The sequence below is a fragment of the Penicillium argentinense genome (assembly GCF_028826775.1).
Source record: "Penicillium argentinense strain IBT 30761 chromosome Unknown utg000004l_segment0_segment0, whole genome shotgun sequence".
NCBI classification, from domain to species: Eukaryota; Fungi; Ascomycota; class Eurotiomycetes; order Eurotiales; family Aspergillaceae; genus Penicillium; species Penicillium argentinense.
The window spans coordinates 4368948-4395480 of NW_026622663.1; the positions used below are offsets into that span (position 1 = coordinate 4368948).

General features: G+C 50.0%; 9 protein-coding genes across 9 annotated transcripts; 5 read left to right on the forward strand and 4 right to left on the reverse strand.

Moving 5' to 3' along the window:
- Positions 1 to 26: 26 nt before the first annotated feature.
- Positions 27 to 1272, forward strand: N7532_004559 (uncharacterized protein; the record flags this gene model as incomplete). Its single annotated transcript, XM_056617053.1, has 3 exons — positions 27 to 442; positions 491 to 783; positions 836 to 1272. The coding sequence occupies 3 exons, from the start codon at positions 27 to 29 to the stop codon at positions 1270 to 1272; spliced, it is 1146 nt and encodes a 381-aa protein (XP_056477410.1).
- Positions 1273 to 1694: 422 nt separating this feature from the next.
- On the forward strand, positions 1695 to 2528 carry N7532_004560 (RraA family protein; the record flags this gene model as incomplete). Its single annotated transcript, XM_056617054.1, has 3 exons — positions 1695 to 1748; positions 1805 to 2134; positions 2259 to 2528. The coding sequence occupies 3 exons, from the start codon at positions 1695 to 1697 to the stop codon at positions 2526 to 2528; spliced, it is 654 nt and encodes a 217-aa protein (XP_056477411.1).
- Positions 2529 to 5075: 2547 nt separating this feature from the next.
- N7532_004561 (uncharacterized protein) lies at positions 5076 to 6556 on the forward strand (the record flags this gene model as incomplete). Its single annotated transcript, XM_056617055.1, has 5 exons — positions 5076 to 5662; positions 5782 to 5863; positions 5926 to 6096; positions 6149 to 6430; positions 6512 to 6556. The coding sequence occupies 5 exons, from the start codon at positions 5076 to 5078 to the stop codon at positions 6554 to 6556; spliced, it is 1167 nt and encodes a 388-aa protein (XP_056477412.1).
- A 304-nt stretch (positions 6557 to 6860) lies between these two features.
- Positions 6861 to 8194, reverse strand: N7532_004562 (amino acid transporter; the record flags this gene model as incomplete). Its single annotated transcript, XM_056617056.1, has 6 exons — positions 6861 to 6884; positions 6938 to 7019; positions 7082 to 7176; positions 7244 to 7429; positions 7550 to 7813; positions 8147 to 8194. The coding sequence occupies 6 exons, from the start codon at positions 8192 to 8194 to the stop codon at positions 6861 to 6863; spliced, it is 699 nt and encodes a 232-aa protein (XP_056477413.1).
- A 1492-nt stretch (positions 8195 to 9686) lies between these two features.
- N7532_004563 (DUF453 domain protein) lies at positions 9687 to 10898 on the forward strand (the record flags this gene model as incomplete). Its single annotated transcript, XM_056617057.1, has 1 exon — positions 9687 to 10898. The coding sequence occupies one exon, from the start codon at positions 9687 to 9689 to the stop codon at positions 10896 to 10898; it is 1212 nt and encodes a 403-aa protein (XP_056477414.1).
- A 214-nt stretch (positions 10899 to 11112) lies between these two features.
- On the reverse strand, positions 11113 to 15548 carry N7532_004564 (uncharacterized protein; the record flags this gene model as incomplete). The annotated part of the gene is made up of 8 exons (XM_056617058.1): positions 11113 to 12397; positions 12595 to 12654; positions 12730 to 13675; positions 13887 to 13954; positions 14200 to 14571; positions 14633 to 15094; positions 15161 to 15345; positions 15393 to 15548. Coding segments are annotated over 8 exons (3534 nt in total), but the record flags the coding sequence as incomplete, so codon positions are not given.
- Positions 15549 to 16206: 658 nt separating this feature from the next.
- Positions 16207 to 16905, reverse strand: N7532_004565 (RTA1 domain-containing protein; the record flags this gene model as incomplete). Its single annotated transcript, XM_056617059.1, has 1 exon — positions 16207 to 16905. The coding sequence occupies one exon, from the start codon at positions 16903 to 16905 to the stop codon at positions 16207 to 16209; it is 699 nt and encodes a 232-aa protein (XP_056477416.1).
- Positions 16906 to 17223: 318 nt separating this feature from the next.
- Positions 17224 to 18409, forward strand: N7532_004566 (Zn(II)2Cys6 transcription factor domain-containing protein; the record flags this gene model as incomplete). Its single annotated transcript, XM_056617060.1, has 2 exons — positions 17224 to 17289; positions 17333 to 18409. The coding sequence occupies 2 exons, from the start codon at positions 17224 to 17226 to the stop codon at positions 18407 to 18409; spliced, it is 1143 nt and encodes a 380-aa protein (XP_056477417.1).
- A 103-nt stretch (positions 18410 to 18512) lies between these two features.
- On the reverse strand, positions 18513 to 26086 carry fma-PKS (polyketide synthase fmaB; the record flags this gene model as incomplete). Its single annotated transcript, XM_056617061.1, has 9 exons — positions 18513 to 19340; positions 19396 to 19704; positions 19767 to 20351; positions 20402 to 22533; positions 22584 to 22902; positions 22950 to 24040; positions 24096 to 25339; positions 25387 to 25745; positions 25793 to 26086. 9 exons carry the CDS (start codon positions 26084 to 26086, stop codon positions 18513 to 18515), a joined length of 7161 nt encoding a protein of 2386 aa, XP_056477418.1.
- Between the last annotated feature and the right edge of the window lie 447 nt (positions 26087 to 26533).

Here is a 26533-nt window from a genome sequence, read left to right on the forward strand (position 1 = left end):
TTAGGGCCAAGCCAGGCATAGCCACAATGCCTTCCCCCGAACCAACCTCCCGACGATCATATCCCTCCGATCCACGCAGTCCAGGACGCCGTCATCATCGAAGTCGGCACGAGAATGCGGATTCGCATTCCCACCGTCACCGACATCGCGACCGCTCGCGCTCGCGTTCCCCTCACCGATCTGACAAGCACCGATCCGAACATCGCCATCGACATGACAAGGATCGAGGACATGATCGTGACCGCGAACGCCATGACAGACGAGTCAAAAAGCCTTCCGCGCCAGTGGTCCTCCCGTACCAGGCTCGAGAGCTCGGGCGGCGGGATCTGGAGATCTACGAGCCTATGTTTGCCATGTATCTAGACATCCAGAAGGGCAAATTCATTGAAGACCTCGACGAGGACGAAGTCAAGGGCCGATGGAAGAGTTTCACCGGGAAATGGTTCGTCGCAAACACCCTATCGACAATACCCTGTTGCTGACCGAACAGGAACCGTGGTGAACTTGCTGAGGGATGGTATGATCCTGCAACGTTGAAGAGGGCGCAGGAAAATGCAGCAGAGTACGCGCAGCAAGATCCAGACAGGGAACGAGCATCGCCAGACTATAACCGCGATCAGTCTGCAGAAAAAGGAAAAGAGGCGGGTAGCGAAATTCCGACTGCAGAAGATGACGGAGACGATGATGACTACGGGCCGGCTCTTCCACAGCCTGGCTCGATGAGAGCCATGGCACACCCTGGTCCGACAATACCAAATATGCAAGATCTCGATCTCAAGAGAGGTATGTTTCCTGTGTACCTCACACCTTGATGTTCTTGGCTGACCATCTCCAGAAACCGCAATTGAAGACGCAATCGCTGCCCGTCAGGAGTCTCGCGACCAGCATCGCTCTGAGGTCCGCTTCCACAAGGCGGAGTTGCGACATCTACAAGATGAAGTGGCTCCTCGTGCCGAGCCTGGTACCAGAGAAAGACAACTTGAGAAGAAGCGGGAGGCCGCCGCAGCTAACCACGCATTTGCACAGGCGCGTGGAGGGTCTCCTGAAGCCGCTCCGGAGGAAGAGCTCATGGGGGCTGGGGATAATGATTTGGCTTCTCTCAAAAAGGAGAAGGAGCGAAATCAGAGGAAGAAGAATGAACGAGAGATCCGGCGCGAGGAGATTCTTCGGGCTCGAGCTGCAGAGCGAGAGGAACGGATTCAGCAATATCGGGCGAAGGAGGATGAGACCATCGGGTGGTTGCGAACTCTGGCGAAGGAACGATTTGGCTAAGGCATTGTTGCTATGGTCGAGATTTGCCGGTATATGAATTAAGCTACGATATGATTTTTTTGTTTTTCGGATTCGACAGCGACATTCCTACATCTGCCTAGACTACCAAGACTAGTAGGATGATCATGTCAAAAAACGATTCCCTCCTACTCATCCATGAGAAGACACAAGTGGAAAATTAAAGCTGAAAGTCTGCAATTCTAGGGTCTTCGAAAGATCAAATATCTTGCTAGTGGCTACCGAGAGCGAATACCATCAAGTTGATATCCTATATACAGTAGCAGTACGCAAGTGCCTGCCACCTGCAACTGTAGCCGGTGGTCCACCGACGCGGGACCCACCCGCAACCTCATCCTGCTTCTTCTCGCCTTCACTCTTCGCCGTTCAACGACACGCTTCGCATTGTTGTCGCGCTATTCAGAATGAGCAAACCCTCTCAGGCCTTGCAGGGCCTCAAGCGATTCGCTACATGTGATGTATGTCGTTTTGGCCTCGACACTCGAAGAGACACTCCTAACACGATACCTTCCAGATCGGTGACGCGCTGGTGAAGCTGAAGTATCCATATGGCGGGTTCCTAGATGGACTCAGCATGTACTCTCCTGGGTCCGGGGCTAGCATTTGTGGTCCCGCTATCACAGTGAAGATGGTTGAGACGAATAGTCCTGGACCAACTCCACCTATTCATTTCGCGGATGCGAATAAAGCAGGCCACATCATGTACATCCAGCAGCCCAAGGGTATGTACTCGGCTTGCTGGGGTGGCCTCATGTCGACCAGAGCCCAGAAGCTGGGCGCTTTGGGGGTTATGGTAGATGGTCGGATGCGCGACACGCAGGAGCATGTTGACATGAAGTTTCCGGTAAGTACGCTTCATAATGTTGCTGTCAGCGGATTGCAACCTCTTCCCTCGAGTGCTCTCGCTCTATGAGGACTAGAGCTCCATAGACATCTATCTACGATATGAAATTCTAATTAGGATATAGGTGTTTGCAAAGGGGACATCAGTTCTTGGGTCAAACACGTTCACTCGCGCATCGCAAATCAATGTCCCCGTGCAGTTCAAGGGTGATCTTTGGATCCACCCTGAGGATATCCTCGTCGGCGATGAGAACGGGGTTGTTGTTGTTCCCCCTTCTCTGACCGAGCAAATTGTGGAGCTGTGCCAGGAACGCTTTCAGATTGACGAGAAGACTATGGAGGCGCTGCGGGCCGGCGAACCTATGGGCCAGGCCCTCAAGCGGCTCCGGAAGTGAAGATTATTTTGACTTCTCTTGCCATAGCTTACATACTGCTGATAGTAGTTTCTGGGTAATATGAAGACATACACGGGGCTTCTTTTACTAGTCACGGCGGCTTGTAGAATACCCCTTGATGTAAAGACTTGGGGTAGAGTATTCGAGGACCTTAACGCGATTTTATTCTGGCATAAGTTATTGCGGGCATTCTGGTATTGAGATAGAAGATTGTTCATGAAATGGACTTGCAAGAGCAGCTGCAACCAGGAAGCTGAGGCTGGCTGTTGAAGCAAGTTGCAGCGTTCTGAATCACCTCAGTGACATCGCAGTCGAATTCAACTCTTCTGAGCCGACTTAATTTAGAGTCAATCTTGACAAGAAAGACCGCTGCATAGGCGGCCATTACATGAAACGAGTCTTGGGCAAGACTCAGATAGGAAGAGAAGTCATGGACTAGTCGTAGCATGAGAACAGCACTCTCGTAGCTGATCATCAGGGGCCGTATATCAGGTGAGTTATTTTGTTTGAGGGATATCAGTGTATCTTGAACTGGGATGGAGAACAATTGCAATCGTGAATGGGCTCCGTAAATTTGGACGAGAAATGAATGACAAGTTTCTATTTCATGTGTTCGATTCTGAGCCACGTCGAGTATGCTTCAATCGTACACACCGGTCTCAGCAATAGAAAAGCCATTTGCTCTCCCAGGGTTCCATTCGTTTTTAGAGAGACTTGTCAGAAGTCTTTCTCGTGGCAGAGAGAAGGAGCGTATGGATTCTACTGAATCAGCTGTTAACAAGCGCAGCGACACAAAACTTGACAAAAGTCGATCATTTTGAATGCCGAGCGGACACCAACTATCAGCTGATTCAGTCAATTCATTGCGGTCAATCATCCACGGTTTCCCTGTTTGGAGGCTGACGCTAGTCAAAGTCAGCACTGAGTACAATAATTTACTCATCAACATCGGTTGATACCTGCGGTCATACACGAGGAGGACAAGCCATGTCCTCTCTGTGTTTCGAATTTCTCTGGCTTTTTTGTCTGTAAGATGGCTTCCTGAGGCTGTTTCATGTGTTTCTAGCTTGTGCTAGTTTAGATCAAGAGCCATCCTTATCGCAATTCCAAGTAACATCCAAATCCGGGTATCGTTGGACCCTTTCCAATATGTTAGAATGAGATGTCTGCATCGACTCAATAGATTTCTCGCCTAGGCGTAGAGACCGGGAGAGCAATTCCTCCGCATGCATATAAAGCGCAGGGTAGAAGGTTGTATTGAATGCCTTCGAGGCTGTTGTCAGCACGGCGGTGAAAAGAAAAGAGCTTTTCTCTCGTACATAGCCGAAGTAATGTAGCTGAGGATCTAGCTGGCAAATGTATGTATTGAGCTTCATCATAAAACTACCCATGTCTGTCAGTATGTCAGCTTTTTGGGGGCTATAAATGAACTCACTTTTCAAATAGAGACTGGGCAGCTTCGTAGTTGACCAAGCATAATTCAAGGGTCATGTGCAGATATAAGCCCGTTCTTACCAGCAGTTAAATTCGTTGTTGATCTGGGATCAGTATGTTCTGAAGAGAAAACTTTCCCCTCATAGTCTGTGGCTTAACAACTCATCTGGCTGTAGCCTTTCTGGGCGCATCCAGGAGCTGGGCACGTCGTCAACTCTGGAGGAGATGGGTGGACTGACTTTTGTGCCATGCGCTGCAAGAGAATCTTTCGTGTGTGTGTGCCTCCTCCATTTATTTTAGGCTTGATTCTATGAGATAACTCAGAATGGCGTCTCTGGGACAGATTGGTCGTTCTTACCTTGTCCCGGGTTCCGGCCTCTGCGATGCTGGCGAAATGTACAACTGAAAGACTTTCGCAAGCAACGATCACATACAACCGCATCATGGGCCACCATACATCGCATTTTGGCTTTCCGACAAGGCATACATGCATTCAATGCTTTGATGAGTATCAGTTGATGATTCTCGAGTGTGATGGGTTGGTCTTCTCACTCAACCGGCTTCGTCTCCTGTCGCACGCCAATCCCTTTCTGCGCCGACATGGTCAAGGTTTTAAGCAGTGCCTGTAAAAGGGCACCTCACTGCTAGGGAAGCTAGCACCCCAGTATGGCTGAAGCAATTCCGGTGGCCAAGTTCGGCTCAGTCGACAATCGAGGGAAGTGAGGAGAACAGCGTCACAAGTGCAGTGTGATCTTTCCCCTCGCCTAACCTACCCCAAGGCAGTCTGCTCCGGGCGAATATTGTCATCCTAGGCTGTTAGCCTCCTAATCCATTGATCTTTTGGTATATACTCAACTTACATCTCGATACATACCAGCAGAGACTTATCTCAACGCGATAACAACCGGCCGTCACCGGTGACTTACCTTCCAAATCAAAGAGGCCGGTCATCGGCATCTCAGCGCATCCATAACTGATCTCGGAAATTCGCCGACCAGCGAAGCTATCTTATTCTCAAAGCACACGCATGTCCAATCTGTCGCTACGAACTACAACAGAATCGTTCTTGATACTTCCCGGTGGATGTATAGCTTGATAGCTGCAGAATTCAACATGGAAACCAAGATAGACAAATCGGCTCATGTCAGCATGATGGCGGACAGCATCATCGCCAACCTCTTGGCTGACGGCCTGAGAGCAGTGATGCGTGGGTTGCTGGCGAACAGGTCTGATTGTACTGCAGCATTTGAAGAACAGACCCGAGTTTTCATCCACGAAACGGTCTCTGGGTTCTCGAATGCCACCGCAAAAAGAACCAACGATCTCTCTGGACTGTCAATACCATCTGTCAAGGAAACTTGCCAGCGCGTTTGCTGTATGATTTGCTGCGGTCAGGTCCCGAATGCCACGGAGGATGACCACGACATGTCTAGACAGCTTGCGTTTGTGGATGGTACAATTATCCAGACTCTAACAGCTGTTCAAAAGACCCTCTCGGTGCCTAGTGGGGTGAGAGAGCTTTCTCCTGATGAGCGCCTTCCACTGGATACCCTGCTCAAATCACTTCAGCCCTGCAAACTTAGTTGGGAGGGCAGCGGCGGGATTTTCCCGTTCGAACGAGGCCTCGAAGCGACGATCAACCTAGTTGACCCTACATCTTCCCATGAGATATCAGAAGAGCTTAGCATCTCTAAAAACATGTGAAAACTTTTCCAGAAACGTTCGCCCTCGGCAATAGCCTTGCTCTCCTACGACTTTTCATAGGCCTCTGGCAGCTTTCCAGTCCGGCCTGGGGAACAGCTCCACAATGTCAAATCAGGGAGCAGTTCTGGAAGTATATTCAAAATGGATTTACGGCATTTGACACGGCTGATCACTACGGGGATGCAGAGATCATTTTTGTGAGTATCTCCTTCCGGTCTTCGTAAACTGTCTAATGATGATTATCTAATGATGTGTACAGGGTCGGTGCCGGAAATCGAGCCCCATTTCGGATACCATGTTCGCAGCTACAAAATTTTGTGTTTTCCACCCAATGAGTGTCACACCCGAGGCTATAGGTGCAAACGTGAGTGAGCGGTGCCATCGGTTACAGACCGAGAAAATTGACCTTCTTCAATTTCACTGGCAATATGTAAGCTCTAAGCCGTCCTCATGTCTCATTGGTGATTGAACTTTGATTTCAGACACAGTATGACGATACTCAGTACATCGACGCACTCAAGTACCTCTCCCAGGATGATCGAATAAAGCACTTGGGTCTTTGCAATTTTGACACAGAGAATATGCGAAGGGTTGTTGAAAGTGGTGTCAAAGATAGTCACCAAGTCCAGGTAAAACATCTCATTCTTCACCTTTCCAGAATGTGCTCACAAAGCCAGGTCTCACTTATTGATTCGCGACCAACTGTCAGGATTATTGAATTTTGCGAGAAGCATGATATCAAGCTTCTCACATATGGAACACTGGTATGTACAAGTCGTGTCTCTTGTTCAGTCCATTTGTTGACATTACGAACTCGAATAAGGGATCTAGATTGTGTGAACAAGACGTTTCCACCATGGACGACCTACCTCGACCCCAACGCTTTGTAACCAGGCCTCCTTCTCCTGCTGGTTATGAATAGCCTGTAACTCAGTCCGCAATTCCATCTCATGTAGTGGAACTATTTTTGATTTCAAAAAGAACTTGAAAAAGACATATAAAGCTGTGACATAATTAATTTCGCACAAACCAGCCAAACACTATCGAGGAATTACTGGCGAGAGACATGTACATGAGTGGAAGCAGAAGTACACTCAGGCCCACTGTATAGTATGGCGTTCCGAATCGGTTGCATTTTTCAAACAATTAGCGCATGTCCGTCTCGACGAAGGCCGAATAAAGTTCGAGATACGATTAAAAATGCAGGTTGAACCGCTGCTAAGGGCAGAAGTTCATACTACTCCATTAATGATGCTTGGAATAATAGATACCCCAGAACGCTGGAATGCGATGACGAAAGGTGATTGCTGTGCTGTGCCAGTGGAGAGGCTGAGGTTGAGATCGTCGTATGGACTATAGAGGCGTTAGAGATGTATTCCATCAAATATTGTGCAGGTCACAATTTCCTTACATACCCGATTAGTCCAACGATAAAGATACTGAGAACGTAAAAGAGAAATACACGAAGGATGATTTTCTTCGTAGCAGCTGGAATGACCTTGCATGGATTCTGTCTCGGAGCCAGAGATCGCTACGACTTGGATGTTTCCGTAGCTAAACGCAGCGGTCAATAACACTTTCCAAAATGCGAGAAATCTTCCAGCAGAGCCTGTATCGATGTATTCGTTGAATGCTCCGGGGGCTTTCCAATAATGAAACCCGAGGCGCTGGTGGTTAGGACCACCGCCGAGATCAATGACAAGTCCTCCGATTATCAAACCCACGATTAGCATGATTTTGAGTGAGGCAAAAATCACCTCGGACTAGGAGAACATTAGTCAGGTCTAGGGCATTGAGCCGGCTTGACTGGCCTCTCCGTAAAAACGAACACCGCAGAAATTGATCACGATGATGAATCAGGACCCGAGATAGCCATTGTATACCCTTTGCAGGTCAGCAATGATTAATTGAATAGGACTCGAGGTGGATGTACAAAAGTTCCAACCGGTTGCTGCGCCCAGTGCGGGCTCAATAAATGTGGTGGCATGTCGAATGAATCCACCAGTAACAGGCATGAAGGCTGTGATTTCTCCCGTAGTATACGAGACTCCGGCTGTCACAAATCCCATGATAATATACGCAAGAAAAGCACCTGCCGGGCCGGCAATGGCGATAACTTGACCGGAGCTCAGGAATAAGCCAGTACCCTGTTAAATCAGAACCATTAGCCCACTGAACTGAGTCATATAGACTTCGAATAGGGGAATGTACAATCATCCCCGCAATAGCAATCATGTTAATATGACGCGATTGGAGATTCCTTTGATCCCCTCCCCTTCTCCTTCGGAGATGCTAGGGGCCATCTCTATCTCAACGTCCTTCGCCTGTGACTCACTCATCTTCTCCATGTTTGTGCCAGACTTGACAGTAGTGGAAATTCCCAGGAATGGTAAGAAGCAAATGTCTTATGCCGAGGCTGGAATGACGGGTATATAGACTGTCTATCAGCATAATAAGACAGTGACGCCAAGATAGCCTACCTTGATCGTTTGACGCTCTCGCGTGGAGAGGGAGATAAGCAGGCGCATGCTGGCGAATATGCAGAGGGAAAGTGGAGAGGCCGGCGTTCTAGCCGTTGTCGGGACGCGGACCTACCTGAAAGGCCGGCCATTCCAAGGTTGCGACCGGCTCCGTCGCATGGGCTTCAAATAGGTCGGACTTGGTCCTGCAACTTTCTGGTCAAGCTACCTTTCTGCTCGTCGAGGTGATATGTCCTGCCGGCCAACGAATCATGTGCGGAGCAACGGAGGGCGATCACTTTACGCTCGAGGGCGAGATGCTGTATCTTCCTGCTGGTCAGGGAATCAGCATCTATAGCTTGTGTGCGCGATGAGCAGAATTGTATTTATGGCGAGGTCAAATCGATCGCTGACTCGGACCCAGCCTCTGTTCTGCCCTTGTTGGCGACCAAACAACGCATGACCCACGAGCACGACTGGATGACGACCGATTCACTGATCGCCTGCTCTGATCCTCATTGTCCGTCGCAGCTAAAAACTATTCGGACCAGCGTTCGGAATTTTAAGCATTCTGAGACAACTGTGGTGCCGCTGAAGAGTGGTGATGATATATATTTCTGCCAGCTTTCCGTGGCCAAAACATATCTGGCTCTCCAACCCGATTTGAGCGAAAGAGGGAATGCCTTGGTCTACCTGAAGTCACAAGAACCTTGACAATATTGGGGGAAAAAAAAGGTATTTCTCTCGTGAAAGATGAGAAGATATTAATCTCGAGAAGAAGAAGAATAATAATTATACTGATAATAATAAAAAAATGCATCATCCGTGAATCGAACACGGGCCTCGTCGATGGCAACGACGAATTCTACCACTAGACCAATGATGCAGTGGTGATGTAAGGTGGTCCGCCTTTGGCTACTTGACCCCACTGATTAAAAATATCCTACGGTTATTTCCCCTGCCTCAGCTTTTTATGGATCTTGTGCCACGTTTAAGCAGTACAATTGCTGACATGAGCAGAATTTATCAATTTAGTCACGTGCCATAGATCACCCAGACTCTTCCTCAAAGTGTTGCTCTAAACGATTTCAACATATAAGGCTTGTTCCCCGTGGAATGAATTACTAAAATGAAAGGTCAGACGGAAGTAAACATTCAAAAAATGTCGATACATACCAGTCGGTCACGGTCTCACGGTACAGTCCCCAAAATTTCGGCCTTCTGATGTGGGTTCGCTGCTATCCAATGCGCGAGCAGCCACTTGTGTGGCTCTCCCCAGATCTGAGCCCAGTGGGGATTGGGGATTGGCTAGGGTGATATGGTATAAACTCGGTGCGGGAGCAGACAAAGAATCCTCATTCATGTCAACTTGAAGGTGCATTTGTGTCAAGGTAACACTGAGGAAGGAAATGGGTTGACGGCGCTTGTCCGCGCGGCGGCCATCCGCCTCCGATCGTCGGTACTTTCCCAACTGCTGAACTGCTGCCACGTCCCGGAATGTCCATCTCTCCAGCCTCTCTCGACAATCACCATGACAATCCAGGAGGAAACTTGAGTTAAGATGCCCGGCTCAAAATTGCGAATTTCCGTGTCGACCTCGTTTGCGACTGTCTGCAAACGCGGGCTGCGAACGAAGCAGCACTCCCTACCAGCGGCCTACTATCGCGGCGGGACATCCAGAGCGATCTTCTTCAAGCAAGAGGACCTCCCGCATGACCGCAAAGAATGGGATTCAATCTTTCGAGGGGCTATCGGAAGTCCCGATCCATACGGCCGCCAGCTCGATGGACTTGGAGGGGGTATCTCCAGTCTCAGTAAGATCTGCGTCGTGGGACCGTCGACCCATCGAGACGCGGATGTCGACTACACCTTCGTTTCACTGGGTATCAAGAATACCGACGTCGACTACTCTAGCAACTGTGGCAACATGATCTCGGCCGTCGGGCCGTACGCGGTCGATGCTCAGCTCTTCCCCTTGATTGAGGAGAATGCAGACTCCGTCTCAGTACGCATACACAACACCAATACCGGCAAGATCATCCACTCCTCATTCCCCATTATAGATGGGGAAGCAGCTGCGACGGGTGAATTTTCCATAGACGGCGTTTCAGGCACTGCTGCCCGCATCAAACTAGATTTCATAAGCCCAGCCGGCTCAGCAACAGGGAAACTCCTTCCAACCGGTAACCCGATCGACATCATCGACGGCATCCCGGCAACCTGCGTTGACGCCGCGAACCCATGCGTCTTTGTCCGAGCCGCAGATCTTAGAGTCGACGGTAATTTGATGCCAGATGAGATCACTGTGCATCCGGACCTGCTTTCGCGCTTGGATTCTATTCGTCGTCAGGCGGGTGTCCAGATGGGCCTTGCAGATACACCTGCAGCGGTACCTGGCAGCGTGCCGAAGATCTGCCTCGTTGCGTCTCCTTCGGGTCTAGGGTCACGCGATACAGCGCAGAAGCAGACGTCAGCCGATATCGATATTCTAGCTCGAGCCCTCTCGGTTGGACAGCCGCATAAGGCTGTACCTATTACTGTGGCCCTGGCATTGGCGGCTGCGGCTCGAGTACCAGGTAGCATGGTAGCGGAGGTTGTTGCGGACAAGAAACCTGTCGATGATGCTGGCATCACCATCGGACATGCTAGCGGGAACTTGTTGGTCGGCGCGAGTTTCGATACGAATGGTGCGTTGACTTCTGCGACGGTCTTTCGTACAGCGCGTCGGCTGTTCGAGGGTCGGATATTTTGGAAGAACGACAAGTTAGAATAATACACACCGCCTACGTATCATATGAGATGTATTATAGCAATTGAGAATCATAGGAAACTAGCGCGTTGGTACCACGCGATGATCAATTCCTGTATAATGTTCCTAACTTCTAGGCAACGCCTCTTGAATAATGACAACAACACCGGTTTTCCTTTCTTGTTAACACCCATTGTCCAGCCCTGCAAATGCACAGGAGGATACCATGAAATCACTTTCAATTCCGTCTTCCAAGGTCCAAATCCCTCACCAGCTTCAGGTCACTTTTTGCTTCCTTAGAACCAAGACCGAAGAACGGCTTCACGGCAACGTCAATCATCTCCTCAAACAATCTTCCCACAACTACCTCCTTCAGATCCTCGCCGGTCTGCGCAAAGTCTGGGTACGCATTCAGCTCCAGCAGCCAGACGTCCCCAGAGGAATCGACCAGAAAATCAACACCAAACAGCTCAAAGGCATTTGGCAGCGTCTGGAAATGCACCATCATGCCTCGCGCCGCCGCTTCAAAGATCTCACCCGTCACACCACATATCTGCTCGAAGATCTTCTCTTTCCAGTCATTCGAAAGACCAGGGACATGGTGGTCGAGATCCCAGAAGCGACGCACACTTCCCTCGTTCGAGCTGCCGCCTTCTTGGAAACAGGTGTTGGTCAGATGACGGGCGAGATCCTTGATTTCGTCATCTTCCTCGCAAGGCGGGCAATAGGACTTGGCGGCGAAGAGAGCGAGCATCTCCTTGAAGACGTAGACCTGGAGAGAGCCTGTGGCGAGAACATAGGTCCGGATATGGAACTTGCGGTTGGAGGATGAGGGGAGAAGAAGGGGAGGGTCGATGTAAGGCTGGGCCATGAAATGGCGCAGTTGGGAAGTGACAATGCCAGCGTCATGCGCTTCAGTTACCTTCTCTGGTGTTTCATTTGTCTCGGATCCGCTCTCCTCGTTGTCGGAGTCTTCTTCCCACTCCTCGAAGATCTCACGCAATTGGTCTTCGCTGTTGAAGAGCCTGATTCCTTGTCCGCGATCACTCATGCCGGGCTTGAGAATCCACCATTCCTTTTCGGATGCGGGACGTTCCTCATTCTTCGCCATGCTTTCGCGCAGCTCATACGCCTCAAGAAGCGCTTCGTCGAGGAATTCTGCGTAATCGAGTTCGAAGTCGAAGGCAGGCTTGAAATGGTGCCGCAGGATACTGTCCGGGTTTTTGGAGATCCAGTTGGCCACGGTGTTCGACAGGTAATGCTTGCGGATCAAGGCTTTTCGAATAATGTAGGCGTTAGAAAGGGAGGTCGAGGGCCGGCACATGATGTGTTCGAAGTCGAGGCGCTCATACTCGCGGTACTGGAATACCGGCGCAGACGAATCGGGCAACTCGGATATATCGGTGATCTGCTGGCGACGGGCAGTATTTCCAAGTCGGCGAGTGAGTGCCTGGTTGACGAGGGCTTGGACGTAGGGATCATCGCAATCCACGATAGTGTACACAGTAGGCTGGTTATCTGATCTACAGGGACCTCATCTATCAGAACCATAGGACACCACATGATCACACGAGAAAGCACATCGAGATATCGAATCATATGCAGAATAGGAAGGGGGAAGCATGACGTCTATCGGCTAAGCCAGATATCTAAAGTGTATATACCCCGTGCATATCTGAGACGAAACGTTCATAGCCATCATGCCGAAATATCCACTCACAGCTTAATCTCCCCCGAGATGTCGGGAGTGTGCATGAAACATGCTTGAAGAGGCGTGACACTGATACAGAAAGAATTGGTCAGTTTCTCTATACTTTGTTTTATTTTATTTATTCTTTAAGCACTGCCGACTTACCTGGTCATCTGCTCCTTGACGGCCCAGCCGTCGTTTCCAGGAGCATTTTCTTCAACACTGCGATACACGTCTGAGAGGTTGGGAGCCCATTTGAAGTGCTTGTGCTTGAGTCGGGCGTGATTGTCCTGCTTCTCGGTCGGGGCAGTTCCCTTTCCAGCCATCATTTCGCTCTCAATGCGCAGACGCTGTTCCTGCAGTTCAGGGTCTTCGGTAGCATCAGGGTCCTTGGCCTCGAAGCAGCTACCAGATGACCATTTGTTCTGCAGCATGCTTGTGTAGAGGACCTTATTCTGGCTCACACCAGGCTCGAGCGGGACATTCACGCTGTAAAGATCGACATTGTCGCCCCAGTTGGCACACAGGTATTCAATCAGCTTGACAGAGTGCTTTGAGGCCTCGGCAATGACAATGGGGTCATGGTCACGGGAGCTGAAAGCATAGGACAAGGCGATCGAGTGCTTTCCGCATACGGCGCCTTCCATCGCAGCGCCAATGGTTCCGCTTGACATGGCGAACAGTGCGGTGGTGTTACGGCCATAGTTTGGACCAGAAACGACGAGGTCGATGGGACCTCGCTCCTGGAAATAGTGGTATAGGCCAATCTGAACGCAGCTGGCCGGCGTTGAGTCAATAAGGATCCATTCATCACCGCCATCGTCTTGCTCGCCATCGCTTCCCCGCGGGAGGTGGTGAACGGTCCCATCCTCCTGATGTAGAGTACCCGGGCGGAAGTATGTCGGCTTCACTGATGCGCCGACCATATGCGCCTTACCGATCCATGATCGCTGCTGGTGGGGGAGAACAACCGAGACCGTGTGCCCCGCGGCTTGGAGGGAATGTACGAGAGAGTGCACGTATGGGGACGACTTGTTTGACGGCGGGCCATCGTCGTTGGTAACCTTTTCTTGAATTAATTGAAGAGCCGATAACCTTTGCTCGAGATGATCTTGAGCTCATACATACCAGGACGTGCATTGTGAAGATAGTGAGGGGATGGAGGGGAAGGGAGGAATCGGAGATTTTCCCCGCGCGGGCGGTTTTTATCCGCGGAACATCGAAATCACGAGTTTGGCAGCACGTCAGGTACGGCCAGGCAAGCACTGCTACCCGATCAGATTCAAGAAAATTTGAATTTGGGCCGACAGAGAATTAGTGACCGATGCGCTTCTGATCAAGACCTAGCGTGCCTTGAAGTTCTACTTTCTGCAGGTCAAATCCGTGCAGTCTTCCTCGGGTATTAGGATGAGAGGATGAGATCTCTATACACTCGATGATATAGTGCTAGGGTAGGCTCGGGCGAATAAATTAGCGCATAGAAAAAGTTGAAGTGATAAAATATTGGAATTGAATTAGTCGCGCGGGCGCCATATAGTGGGTATATGTGCGCGTGGCATTAGCATGAGCATCATTGTGGGTATTTCATCTTCGCAAAGTCGTTGCACATCATTAATTCACAACGAAAAGATTTACTGATCGTCTTCGGGCAAATGAGCCCGTCGCCTTTGCATCCCCATGGCCTCGGCACTTTCCAATCCTGATCCAATGCCCGCGTCGCTGGCCTCGGCGGGATAGCTCTGAAGCAAGGTACCATACTCTCCTTCTTTCTTTACCCGAACCTTGTCAGTTTTAGATGAGTTGCTTTCTTCTGATTCATACTCTTCCTTGATAGTATGGTCCTGTGGTACCCCCGACTCTTCCTTGACTTCCTGCTTGGGTGTTGTGCCGGACTGCAGTATCGAGCTCACGACGAACCAAGTCAGGCTCGCAGATGCCATAGAGACGGTCCAGAACATGGAACTGAACACAATAAAAGAGGTGATCTTCCACCGATACATGAACCACCTGAAGAAAATATTAGCATGTGTTTCATCGGCTTCAATCTCGTCTGGGAGGACAATCTCACCGAAGGCCTGTGAATCGGGCTCGAAACTCGACTCGGGCAGAATATATCTGCATCTTCGCCTCGCTCTGAATCTCGAGCCGCAGGCTCTGTGGTAGGTTCCGCGACCCACGATCAAACTTGACTTTTTCCAGCATCAGGACCTCCAGTCGCTCGGCCTCGCGCCTCCAGCCCACCACGTAGAGCGGGAGGCGCGCCAACCTCCGTGCAATATCGACGAGTGGAGATGCGTAGGTCAAAATGGCCGGTCGGCGAGAATGCGAGATAGGATTGGGCGTATTCGTCGCAGCAGCAAGCACGGAAGAGGATTGGGATTGGGGTGAGTAGAGTGTAAGGTCGATCATGAAGTTGCCCGCATCAAGGTTGGAAGGGGTACGCGGGAGGTCGAGTGCGACGGCGACATCGTAGGGCTGCGAATGCACGAACTCGGAGCCGAAGGAGGCGGTTCCCCAGGGATTGGTATCGCTGTGAGGCAGTTCAAGTCAGTACACGGTCGGCCAGTGGTGGACGCGGTAATGCGATGATGCCCACCCGAATTGCAGATGAATCTCGCGGTCGACTCCGACTGTCGGAATGAACCTCAGGTAGAAAATCCCATATGCAAGGCCAGATATTCCTAGCAGGATGAAAGTGGTGCCGATCAATAGCAAGGTGTTCAGGTAGATGCGCAATGCAGTCCTGGATACCAACGCGCGGAATGGCGTCAGGAGCGCGTCCTATCTCGTGTTAGCAGGGCGGTCTCTCAGAAGAGCGGGCGACAAACTAGGACCACTGCTTGCGACGACGGATTCTCATACTCAAACTCATCGTCGGTGTACTCCGAGTCGGCCATGGTGGACGGTGGTGAAGCGGGGACAGCTTGACGTCGGTCGAGGTAGGAGGTGTCCAACCTTGGAAGTTCCTCGGCAGCCGCGCCGATCTTATCGGCACCCGCACGTTACCCGATTGGACTTGAGCGCCATCTATTGTAAGCAAATAAAGTTGCGATGTATGATTATCGTAATACTTCTAATTTCTAGTATGTATCCTAAATTCTGATGATCGAAACATAATTCAAGGATAGGGATAGTGAAGATGTAGAAAACCTAGTAGCGCACCACAGAGCAGCCAGCCTGTTTTCTACAAGTTCTTCTATGCTGCTGTGTGTAATTACTAGGCAGATATACAACTGGATGTGAACTCTTGTGAAATTAGCATGATGGATTATCAAACTTCCATCGTAAGTTGCTTTGACATAATATTACAAAATAAATCGATCGATCGAAAATCCCCAGCATATAGAATCATCTTTGTAGGCTTCGGGTGGTGCGCATCGTTGTGAAGTATAAGCCGGGGTGGAAGACTGTAAAAGATAAACAGGCCAGAGCGATCATCCTGAAGTTGCAATCAGACGTTAGCAATGTAACGGTTGGTGCTGGAGAGGGCAAACTCTGGTAGACATACATTCCATCAAGAACGAGAAATTCCATCTCATTCTGCATTAACTTATTGCCCCATCCACCCGCCATCTCAGGCAGACTAAAAGCCGTTAGTAAGAACAACACCAAAGACCACTTGAGCGATCATTAAAATAGTACTCACCGATAGATACACCGAATCAAAACGGTGGTATAGGCCGCAACCTCGGCAGAAAACCCCCACCACATTCTTTTCCCGCGTTTTTCGGTCATGTCTTCCCGTGGGGATCCTCCGCGCCAATGCTTCCTCGACGCGATAAAAAAGTCCAGTGCCAAAATCCCACATATGGACATAGTGGCAACTTGAAAAGCAATTCCAGCAATAATGATGTTATTACCTGCATTGATCATATCTTGGTCTGTTCCTGCCGCGTTGGCTACACCTCCACCAGCAGCTTGTAGAATAATAGAGCCGACATCGCAACCGATGAAAATCCAGGTGAAAAGTTTCGGGTTCAGACGAGAATATTCGGGTCCGATATAGACGATGATGTGTTTCAGGGTGAGATATATTCCAGCTGCAATGAAAGTGGGAGCCAGAATCAAACAGAAAATCTGCAGTCTAAATGCAGGCGTTGACCATGGATTGTAGTGCATCAGGATTCGTCCCACGTACCCAGCCGCTTCCATGAAGGTACCGATCCCGAGCGCGGCGAGGAACGTCCATGTCCGAAAATAAGCTCCGAGGCATACCTGCGCGATCCCGAGGAGACCAAAATAGATTGTGAAAAATGTATTGCCGCCGAGGTTTGGATAGTAGCCGTACGTGGTCAGTTCAACGGGACACTGAGGTGTGATTTCAGTGCAGAAGTCCGACATTTTGCAGCTGGGGGGAGAAGATCAATATATTTCAAAGCCAGTCCAGCGAAAAGTAGACCTACTTCAAGCACCTTAATATACATCAGAGCCACTTGTCTCCTCGTTGATCGTCATAGATCTTGTGTCATCATGCTTTGTTTGGGCTTATTGTACTGCTTCGTTCCTCGTATCTCGTTTATCGTACTTCGCTTATCGTTTATCGTTCCCCGCTCATCGTTTACCGCTTGGCCCCGTTGAACGTCCAACTACCTCCACTCAGCATCACCTGGGTCTGTTTCAGCTGCGTTGAGATATTGAACATAACAAAGAGACCAGATAATGCCTCGTCGATTTCACAAGAAGTCCAGAAATGGATGTGACCAGTGCAAAGAGCGGCGTGTCAAGGTGGGTCCACTTCCATGCCACTCTCCTCTCCAGCGACTAACAGGACCAGTGTGACGAGACGCGTCCCCTGTGCACTACATGCACCTCTCGGGGGCTTTCCTGCACTTATACAAAGCCCGCTTCTCGGAAAAGACCAGCCGAAGGACCGTCTCCGACGTCGACGTCAGCGGAGCCCAAATCACCAGCTAGTCCTATGCCGAATCTTCAGACTAGAACATACGATGTACGACATCTGCAATTGATGCACAAATTTTCCACAGAGACATATAAAAGCCTCTGTGGCGACGAGTCAGACATGGAGGACTGGCAGATTCTTATTCCCAAGCTTGCATACAACCATGAATTCCTCTTGAATGGCATCTTTGCCCTCTCAGCCCTTCATACAGTAGCTACTACCTCAGACACGGAGGAAGCTCTATCTTTTCTGGATACCGCGCTGCATTGCAATGAACTTGCTTTTGCGCCTTTTCGAGAGGCTTTGAGTCACTTGACACCACAGAATTGCGACGCTGTCTTTGCTCACTCCGCAATTATCGCCCTCATTGGCATCGCATTGCCCCGACTAAATGCCCGATATCGGGGCGAATGCTTTAGCATGATAGAAACGATGATGACAGTATTCGAGCTCTTGCAGGGAGCAAGCAAAATATCACGCATCAGCAGGCCATGGCGACAGGCAACCATATTCTTCAAATACGATTTCTGGCGCATGGAAAATACTCCGCTGGACGCAGACATGGCCGGAGCTATCGAGAAACTCCGAGAGCTGAATCGTTGCATTGTAAACACAGACTCTGCGCAGTTTCATATCAATCAAGAAGCTATCGATTCTCTTCAGGACTCACTGGCAAAGTTCACTCACGCGCCACACCCTGCACCGATATTAGCTTGGCTGACCTACGTCAAGAGAGAATTTGTGGATGGGCTACGTGTGCGTCAGCCATTTCAACTTCTGATCCTAATGCACTGGGCGGTTCTTCTGAAAGAAATGGAGGCCCATTTTTGGTGGGCCCAAGGTTGCGGACAGGCGCTTGTCGCAGAGTTGTCAAATGAGCTAAAAGACCAGAACGAGAACTGGACGTCGGCATTGCGTTGGCCACAGCATAAGGTTGGAGTATGAATGCTGAGCAATGAAATCAATTTATCTGTAACGAATAACTATAGAAGACAATATTTCCGAAATCAAAAAGTTCAGTCTAACTGCCCCGTACATCAGTAGCAGTCTATGCCAACAATCTTTTCAGAATCACCTCGCAAAGCGAAACCAAGGTCTTTGCGCCCACAATATCCAACGCGCTAATTTCAATTCCAAGCTCTGATCGCACCCAGTTACGCAATTCAACTGCGACCAAGGAGTCGATTCCGTAACTGGCCAGAGGTCGACTAATTTCCAACGGATCCTTCATTCCCAAGCTGCGCATCAAGACTGCATTCACAACCTCCACAGCCGATGCAAGGAGAGCCGGGTGGTCCACTTCGCCACTCGAGGATGCATTCTTAAGTGCGCTCAGGTGGCGTTCTTGACCGTCACCACCGGCATTAGTCGCTGCAGCCGTCGGTCTCAGGGCGCTCCATCGGTGGTACGGCTGCATAGGCGAATTTGGAAAGAGGGGGACAGGGATACCCGTGATGAGCTGCGAAGCGCTCTCTGGGTTTGTCGGCGAGGTGCTCTGCTGGAGAATCGAGAAGCGCAGTATCTTGTGCAGAAGGGCTTCATTGATAGGGGTCCAGCCTTGCGACTCCAATCTCCGACTGAGGTGGTCACGGTCTGTGAAATATCCGACATCTTCGATGACTCCCAAGTTGACAGAGCATGCTGGAAGTCCAAGAGAGCGTCGATAGACGGCAAAGGAATCCTGGAAAACGTTGCCGGCACTGTAGTTCACTTGGGCCCTTTGACCGACAACACCACTGACACTGGACAGGAGTGTGAAAAAGTCGAGCTTGAGGTCTTTCTCGATAGCTAGGTTGTGCAGGTTCCAGGTTCCGGTTACCTTGGGGTCAATTGGCGTGCGGAACTCATCTGGAGTCATTCTGGGGAAGATTTTATCCTAGAATCATTAGCTGTGCATTCACTCAGCAAAAGAATTGAAGGGGCTCACACACCCGCAACACCATAGCGCCCTGGATGATTCCACCGATTGGTTTCCTGGTAGAGGAGAATGCGCGTCGCACATCTTCGACTTTGGTGATGTCACCAGTTATCAGGTCTATGTGTGCCCCCATAGCTTGGAGGTGGTAGATGATACTCTGGGAGGCATCATCATCGTATCCACTTCGAGAAATGACCGCAATGTTCTTTGCTCCGCTGCGGGCCAAGTAAAGAGCAAGAGAGCCACAGAGGCCCTTGAAGCCTCCGCTGATGAGGTACGAAACATCTTCTCTCAGCTGCATCGCAGGGAGGACCGGGATGATCTAGTCCATGTTAGCAAGATTTTCATCTGCAAGCTACAGGGTTTTGTTTTGAATGAACGAACTGGAACTTGGACAGCATCACGGTTCTTATCAGTCACCACAATCTTGCCAATGTGCTTTCCATCTCGCATGTAACGGAAAGCATCTGTGACATCAGCGAACGAGAAAGTCCTGCAGATGGGGAGTGGCTTGATAACACCATCATTGACGAAGGTGAAGATCTGCTTCATCAGTCGATCGAACGTGGGTAAAGAAACGGCCTTCAGCGACAGATCAAATGATCGGTAAGAAGCATTGTGGCTGAAAGGCGCCAGAGAGATGTTGTTTCGATCAAGCAGATCCTTCTTTCCGATTTCAATGAAGTTCCCGTTAGGAGCCAAGCAACGCCAGGACTCATGCAACAGATCACCAGTCAGAGAATTCAGAATCACATCCGCTCCACGGTTGTCAGTTGCTCGCATGAGGTCTGCGGCGAAGGAGATTGATCGGGATGAGAACATGTGGTCCTCTGGGATTCCGTAGTTTTCTCGCAGGAAACGACGCTTTTCCTCTGATCCGACAGTCACATATACTTCCGCCTGGAGGTAGCGACAGATCTGGATAGCTGCCAATCCCACACCTCCTGCGCCCGCATGAACCAAAACGACCTACAATCTATGTCAATACAAAGGCTTAATCGTTAGGGAGGAAAGCATACCTGACCCGGTTGAGTGCTAGCCAGATCGATGAGACTGTAGATGGCAGTCATAAAGCACACACCCAGGGTAGAAGCATCTTCAAACGACATCCAGTCAGGAATCCGCTGAACACCCTCCACTGTGCTGGTCACTCGGTTGCCGAAACCACCGCCGTCCTTTCGAATCAGCAAGACGCGGTCCCCAACAGAAACAGATGTCGCGTCCTTTCCACGTCGAGTGACAATTCCGGTGCACTCCAAGCCCAGGCGGCGCTCGTTCGATGCAACGAATCCCAAGGCGTGCGCCAGATCCTTGAAGTTGAGTGCTGCGGCATGAACCTCGATCTCTACATCGCGGTCTCCAAATACACCTGCGGGCTGCTCTGCGTACTTGAGGCTTTCGATGGTTCCAGTACGCGTACTAACCAAACGGACAGTAGATGGATGGCTGTGAAGGGGCTGTGTTTGAGGCTCAGGTCCTTGAGTATTGTCCTTCTCGGCCTGGTTAACCGCCTTGTCGGGAATGATTCGGCTGATGTACATCAATCCGTTCCTCTCAACGAACTCATGATCATCGAACTCGAGTGTTTCGGCGTAAACGAGATGCTTCAACGCGGAGTCAATAGCGCCAAGGCTGTTTGCTCCCTCGACATTTTCGACATCCAGGGTCACGATTAAAGCGGTTGGGTCTTCTCCATAAAGCGAGCGAGCAGTACCGAAGAAAAGCGCATGCTCAGGGTGTGTCACCTGCATTTGTGCGCCTCTTGTGACCCAAAGGAGACGACATCGACGCTCGATGAGGTTGCGGAAAGACTCAAATTGATCATCCGTAAGATGAGAGATGACTGGAGAGTCCATCTCATCTAACACCACAACAGTTCCATTTTCAGGCACCTCGTTGAAAGGCAATGGATGTTCGATGACATCCCAACCGCCATTCAAGAGAAATTCTTTAGCCTTCGATTTGAGTTCAGTTGGCGGTTTGAAGTGCAGAAGATGAATAAGTGATGTGGAGGGCGAGCTTTCCTTGGCCGATACAGACCCAAAGTAGGCGAGTTGGAGTTCACCAGCAACTTGCAGAGGCTGGGTAGTCGGTAGTCTTTCCAATCCGGCGAGGTCAATAATGCTTCCTCCAACCGCACTTGTGTCATACAGAACACAGATGATTCCTCTCTCGCAAAGGTGTTCTCGTGCTTTCTGCACATCCGCAGCCAAGTTCGCGTGATACAGGGACACCTTCAGAATAATTAATTCGAAAGCGCCCTTGTCTTCCAGTGTGTCAAACGGCGCATCCAATTCATGGACCCCAAAATCCACCTTGAAGCTTCCATATTTTGACCGTGCAGAGAGAACAGCATTCTGCGAAGGCACCGAAAAATGATACTCAAGCTCTTTGGCAACATCGGAAACGAAGGGTTTGATGCGATCAACCCAGACACTTTCAGCCTTGTCAACCAAGTCAAGCTCCAGAACTCGCAGACGGGGATTCTTATGGGCGATGAGATTGATTGCTTGCCTAATTTTGGAAACGGCGCGATCCGTACTGCTTCCGGATTCAGGGACCTCAAGTAGGGTAGCGAGCTGATCATTGGAAAGGAAAGAGAAATCCGGTTGCCATGTAAGGCATGTGTATGTGTGTGCTGCATGGCTTTCCACACTAGCATCAAGGGCATGGTAGTGAAGTCCGGAAAGCCGGAACAGCAGATTACCATTCGCGTTGTCGTAGACCTTCACATTAGACTTGTATCGACGAGGGTCATCGTCTCGTCCAATGCCAGTAAATTCAGCGTCTGCAACCGCCAATCCAACCTCTGGCCGAGACGTTTGTGCCATCACAGTCAAGTCATCGATCATAGCCGGTAGCATAAGGCTGGTAACAGAGCTTCGGTGGCCGGCCCAAAGAGACGCTGCACCTGTTTGGAAGCAGGAGTCAATGCTCACAGGGTGCATCGGATACAAAGATTGTCGTGTTTTGGACTCTGGCTCCTCCAAACAGACTGTGGCACGGTTGAAGCGATGTCCAGCGGTAGACTCAACTTGGAGCTGCTGTTGGAAGCTGGGACCGAAGCTGTATCCTACATCTCGCATTGCCTTATACCAGGTCGAGGCCGGGGAGCTGTGCCGGAGAGGCTGCAGTTCGCTTGGGGGTCCCACTAGAAAATGTCAGGCACTGTTGACACGAACAAAGTCATCGAAAACATACCTTGGGTGGTCTCCTCGGATAGACTGACAAGTCCTTGGCAATGATCATTGATAATTTCTCCAGAGATAGAAGAAATCCTGAATTCATGCCAAGTATCTGGTGTGCTTGCACATGGGTTGAGAGCAAGCATAATCTTAGTGTTGCCATCTTCGTCATCAACGGGCAACGCACGGAAGAAGTTCACGTTCCGCAATTTGTAGGACACCTGATCGACGCTGACTGTCGCAGGTAGACGACCGAGCGCTCTGCTCTTCTGGTAAATGGCCTCAATGGCCATGGCAATGTATCCAGAGGCAGGGAAAATTACTCCGTCACCGAGCTGTGAAGGTTAGTTGAAGTATTACAAGAGGGAAGAAGGGAAAATACCTTGTGGTCTCGCAGCCACGGCAAGTCATCCACTTTGATGACCTTTTTCCATGTTGGCTGTGTCCAAGGTGTGCCGAGAATCTTATTGCCCAAGAGATCGTGATGCACAAACTTGCGGAATCGCCAATCGCTACTTGACTCGCTCTCGTGCCAGTGTTTGGTGGAGTGGTTCCACGAGTAGTTGGGAAGATCAACGATCATTGAAGGAGGAGAAAGTTGAGTGTCCTTGTTCATTTCCGCCAGCTTAACCGGGACTCCCATGATAAAAAGCTGACCAACCATGCCAAGCATTGTATTAATTGCATCAGGGCCTCGTTTCCAGGCAGACAGGTATTCAGTGGTAGGTGCGACGGCCTTTTTGATTTGATTTATAGGTCCAGAGAGGGCGTTGCTGGGTCCAATCTCGATCAACAGGTCCACGCCCTCTGAAGGGGAGATCATTTGCTGCACAGCTTGATTGAAGAGAACAGGCGAGACCATGTTGCGAACCCAATAGCTCGGACCAAGGTCCTGGTCAACCTCTTTACCAAAGGTAGACGAGAACATAGACGTAGCCTTAAAGTTTGGGCTCGTTTGCGACCAATCAACGTGACTCTCCAGCATTTCGAGGTACTCATCTGCCACCACATTCATGTGCTTTGAGTGGTAAGCAGCATCAACCTGGAGTAGACGAGCAAAGTGACCGTCAGCCTTGATTTTCTGCTCAATAGACTGCAGCTCAAATTTATCTCCAGAAAGTGTAACACTTTCTGGGCTATTGAAGCAGGCAATCTGGATGCTCGTGTCTTCAATATATGGCTTCACCGCCTCAGGCCCAAGTCCAGCAGCCATCATACCGACCGCAGTGGAAAAGATAGCATTTGAGGTAGCCTTTCCGCGGAAATAAGCAATCTTAATAGCTTGATCAGCGGTAATTCGGCCAGCCATGACAGCACCTGCTATCTCCCCGGACGAGTGACCAACGACTGAGCTGCATGAGATGCCAACTGCTTTCAAAAGCGCCAGAATTGCAAGCTGCAGGGCGGTTACAAGGGGCTGTGAGAGCTCCGGACTGCGAAGCTCATCAGCACTAAGGGGAGAAACCAGTTTATCTGACTTTGTTAGTATGTGATATTTGAATCAAGTCAAAATTTTGAAGAGACTCACCGATAATCGACCACTGAGGAGGGTTTGGCATTTTTTGCAAAACGCTATCAAGAGATTCTAACTCCTTTCTGGCTAGAGGGAAGTTGAGCAGATCTTTGCCCATCTGGACCCATTGGGCTCCCTGTCCGGTGAAGACGAAGCCTATCTTGGGTGGCTCGGACCGAGGTGCTCCCATAATCACATCGTCAAACTCGACGTCAGTACTGTGCGCAATAGCATACCCTCGGTGGTAGTGGCGCGTGCGGTGCTCCGAGAGGGTGTATGCCAAGTCTCTGATCTTGACATCCACGGAGGGGTCCGAGAGATGCTTGTCTAGAGATGAGACATGATTCTTGAGGGACTGCTCATCATTGGCGGAAAGCACCAAAAGGTAAGGTCTTTCCAGAGATGTATCTTCCCCGAAAAGATTATCGCTATCGGTCAAGTAGGATGTAACATGCTTGCTCAGGCCGTTGGCAGCATCAACAATGACATGAGCATTGGACCCTCCGTATCCAAAGGAATTCACGCTGGCTCGTCGGAAAGGAACCGAGGGCCATTTTGTCGTGGCCTTGGATGGGCGAAGGCAAAGGCTTTCGAAGTCGAGATTGGGGTTTGGAATTTCAAATGTCGGATTTCCAGGAATGATGCCCCTCTCCAGGGCCAGAATGGCTTTCAACAAGCCTGAAATTCCAGCTGCAGGCTCCGAATGACCAATGTTACTTTTGACAGATCCAATTCGCAAAGGATTTTCTGGTGTTCGGTCTTTGCCAAATACAGAGGCAATACCGTTCACTTCGATCACATCACCAGCTTTGGTTCCAGTCCCGTGGCATTCCACATAGCTGGTCTGTGAAAGGTCGGAGATTCCTGCATTTGCGTACGCCTGTCGAATTGCGCTTGCTTGGGCCTGTGAATTTGGACTGGCAATACCGGCCGTCCAGCCATCACTTCCAGTCGCAGTGCCGCGTAGAATGGCACGAATAGGGTCGCCATCATGGATAGCGTCGTCCAGACGTTTGAGATAAACCATATTGACAGCCTCGGCTTTGATATAGCCATCTGCCTTGGCATCAAAGGTGTGACATTTCCCTGTGAGGGAAGCAGTGCCATTAGCACCAAAATGGTGGTCCATGACATGTTCAGGGCTGAGGTAAATATTGGCACCGGCAACAATGGCACCTTTGATTTCGCGGGTCTGAAGGTAGCGACTCGCGACATCGACACCGGTCAAGCTACCAGAGCAGGCAGTGTCTATAGTCATACTACGTGAAGTTAGACTAGCATCGAGAATCAAAAGAGTTGTACATACCTAGGACCCTTAATGTTCAAGAAGTGACTGATGCGGTTGCTAAGCATTGCACGTCCAATGCCAACTGTGGTCGCAGCAGCTCTGTCCTCGGGGTCTCGGGCTTGCATGTCTCCATAGTCGCAGGCGAAAGACCCAACAAAGCATCCGACAGGAGAGTTATCCAGGTGCTCAAGTGTGATACCTGAATTTTCGAGACCTTCATAGACAACTTCCAGAAGTTGTCGCTGTTGCGGATCCATCGACAATGCCTCGAGTCGAGAGAGCTTAAAGAACTGCGCGTCGATATCCTGAACATCGATGCCTTGGAGGAACATTCCTCCGGGAGACGCCATGGTCTTGTTTTTGAGGGATCCATCGTACTATTCAAGTCAGCTTCTTGCCCAAGTCGTCTGCTTGAGTAACTAACATGGGTATCTAAGTTGAACCTCGAGGAAGGGGGTCGATTTTTTGCAATCTTGCCCTTTTCGATAAATCGCCAAAATGCCTCCGGAGAATGACATTGATCTGGGAGCCTGCATGCCATTCCAATCACCGCAATTGGTTCTTGTAGTGAGGCCTGAGGCACATTGATACCGGTACCCTCGATCTCATGGATGCCACTAAGACCACCAACTGTGTCGACTTCATCCGGAATCGCAGTTCCATGAAGGCCATTGGTACCGTTAGTGTACGTCTCGGCACCAGAGCTGTTGATAACCATGTTGATGTGTGAGTTAGAAAGAAAGGGAGAGACGATTTGAAACAGAAAGGAATTGTTGCATAATAGAAGTAGGGGAAAGCAGTCCCTTTTAAATCACATTATCGTGCAGTTCTCTGCCCCCACGGCCTCTATACTTCCAGGATTCAGTGGAAAATGCGAAAATTTGCAAAACTGTCCTATACAGTACTGTCACGTCCAATATCTTTCAAAAACAGAGCCTTTGCAGCCTGCCATGCAGGATTCGGGTCTGGTCCACTCCAGGCAAGGGTTGCGTAAGCAGGGGCCAAATCCTATCATGACTCCATAAGTCGATAATCACTCGTGGCTGGCCTGATAATGATGATGATAATGATGCGTTAGGCATAAGCCATCGGTGGGCGTAAAGCTATTTTAGGCGGTAAATTCGGGCAAGGTCCAGAACAGGAAGTCCCGGCTTATCAGACTACA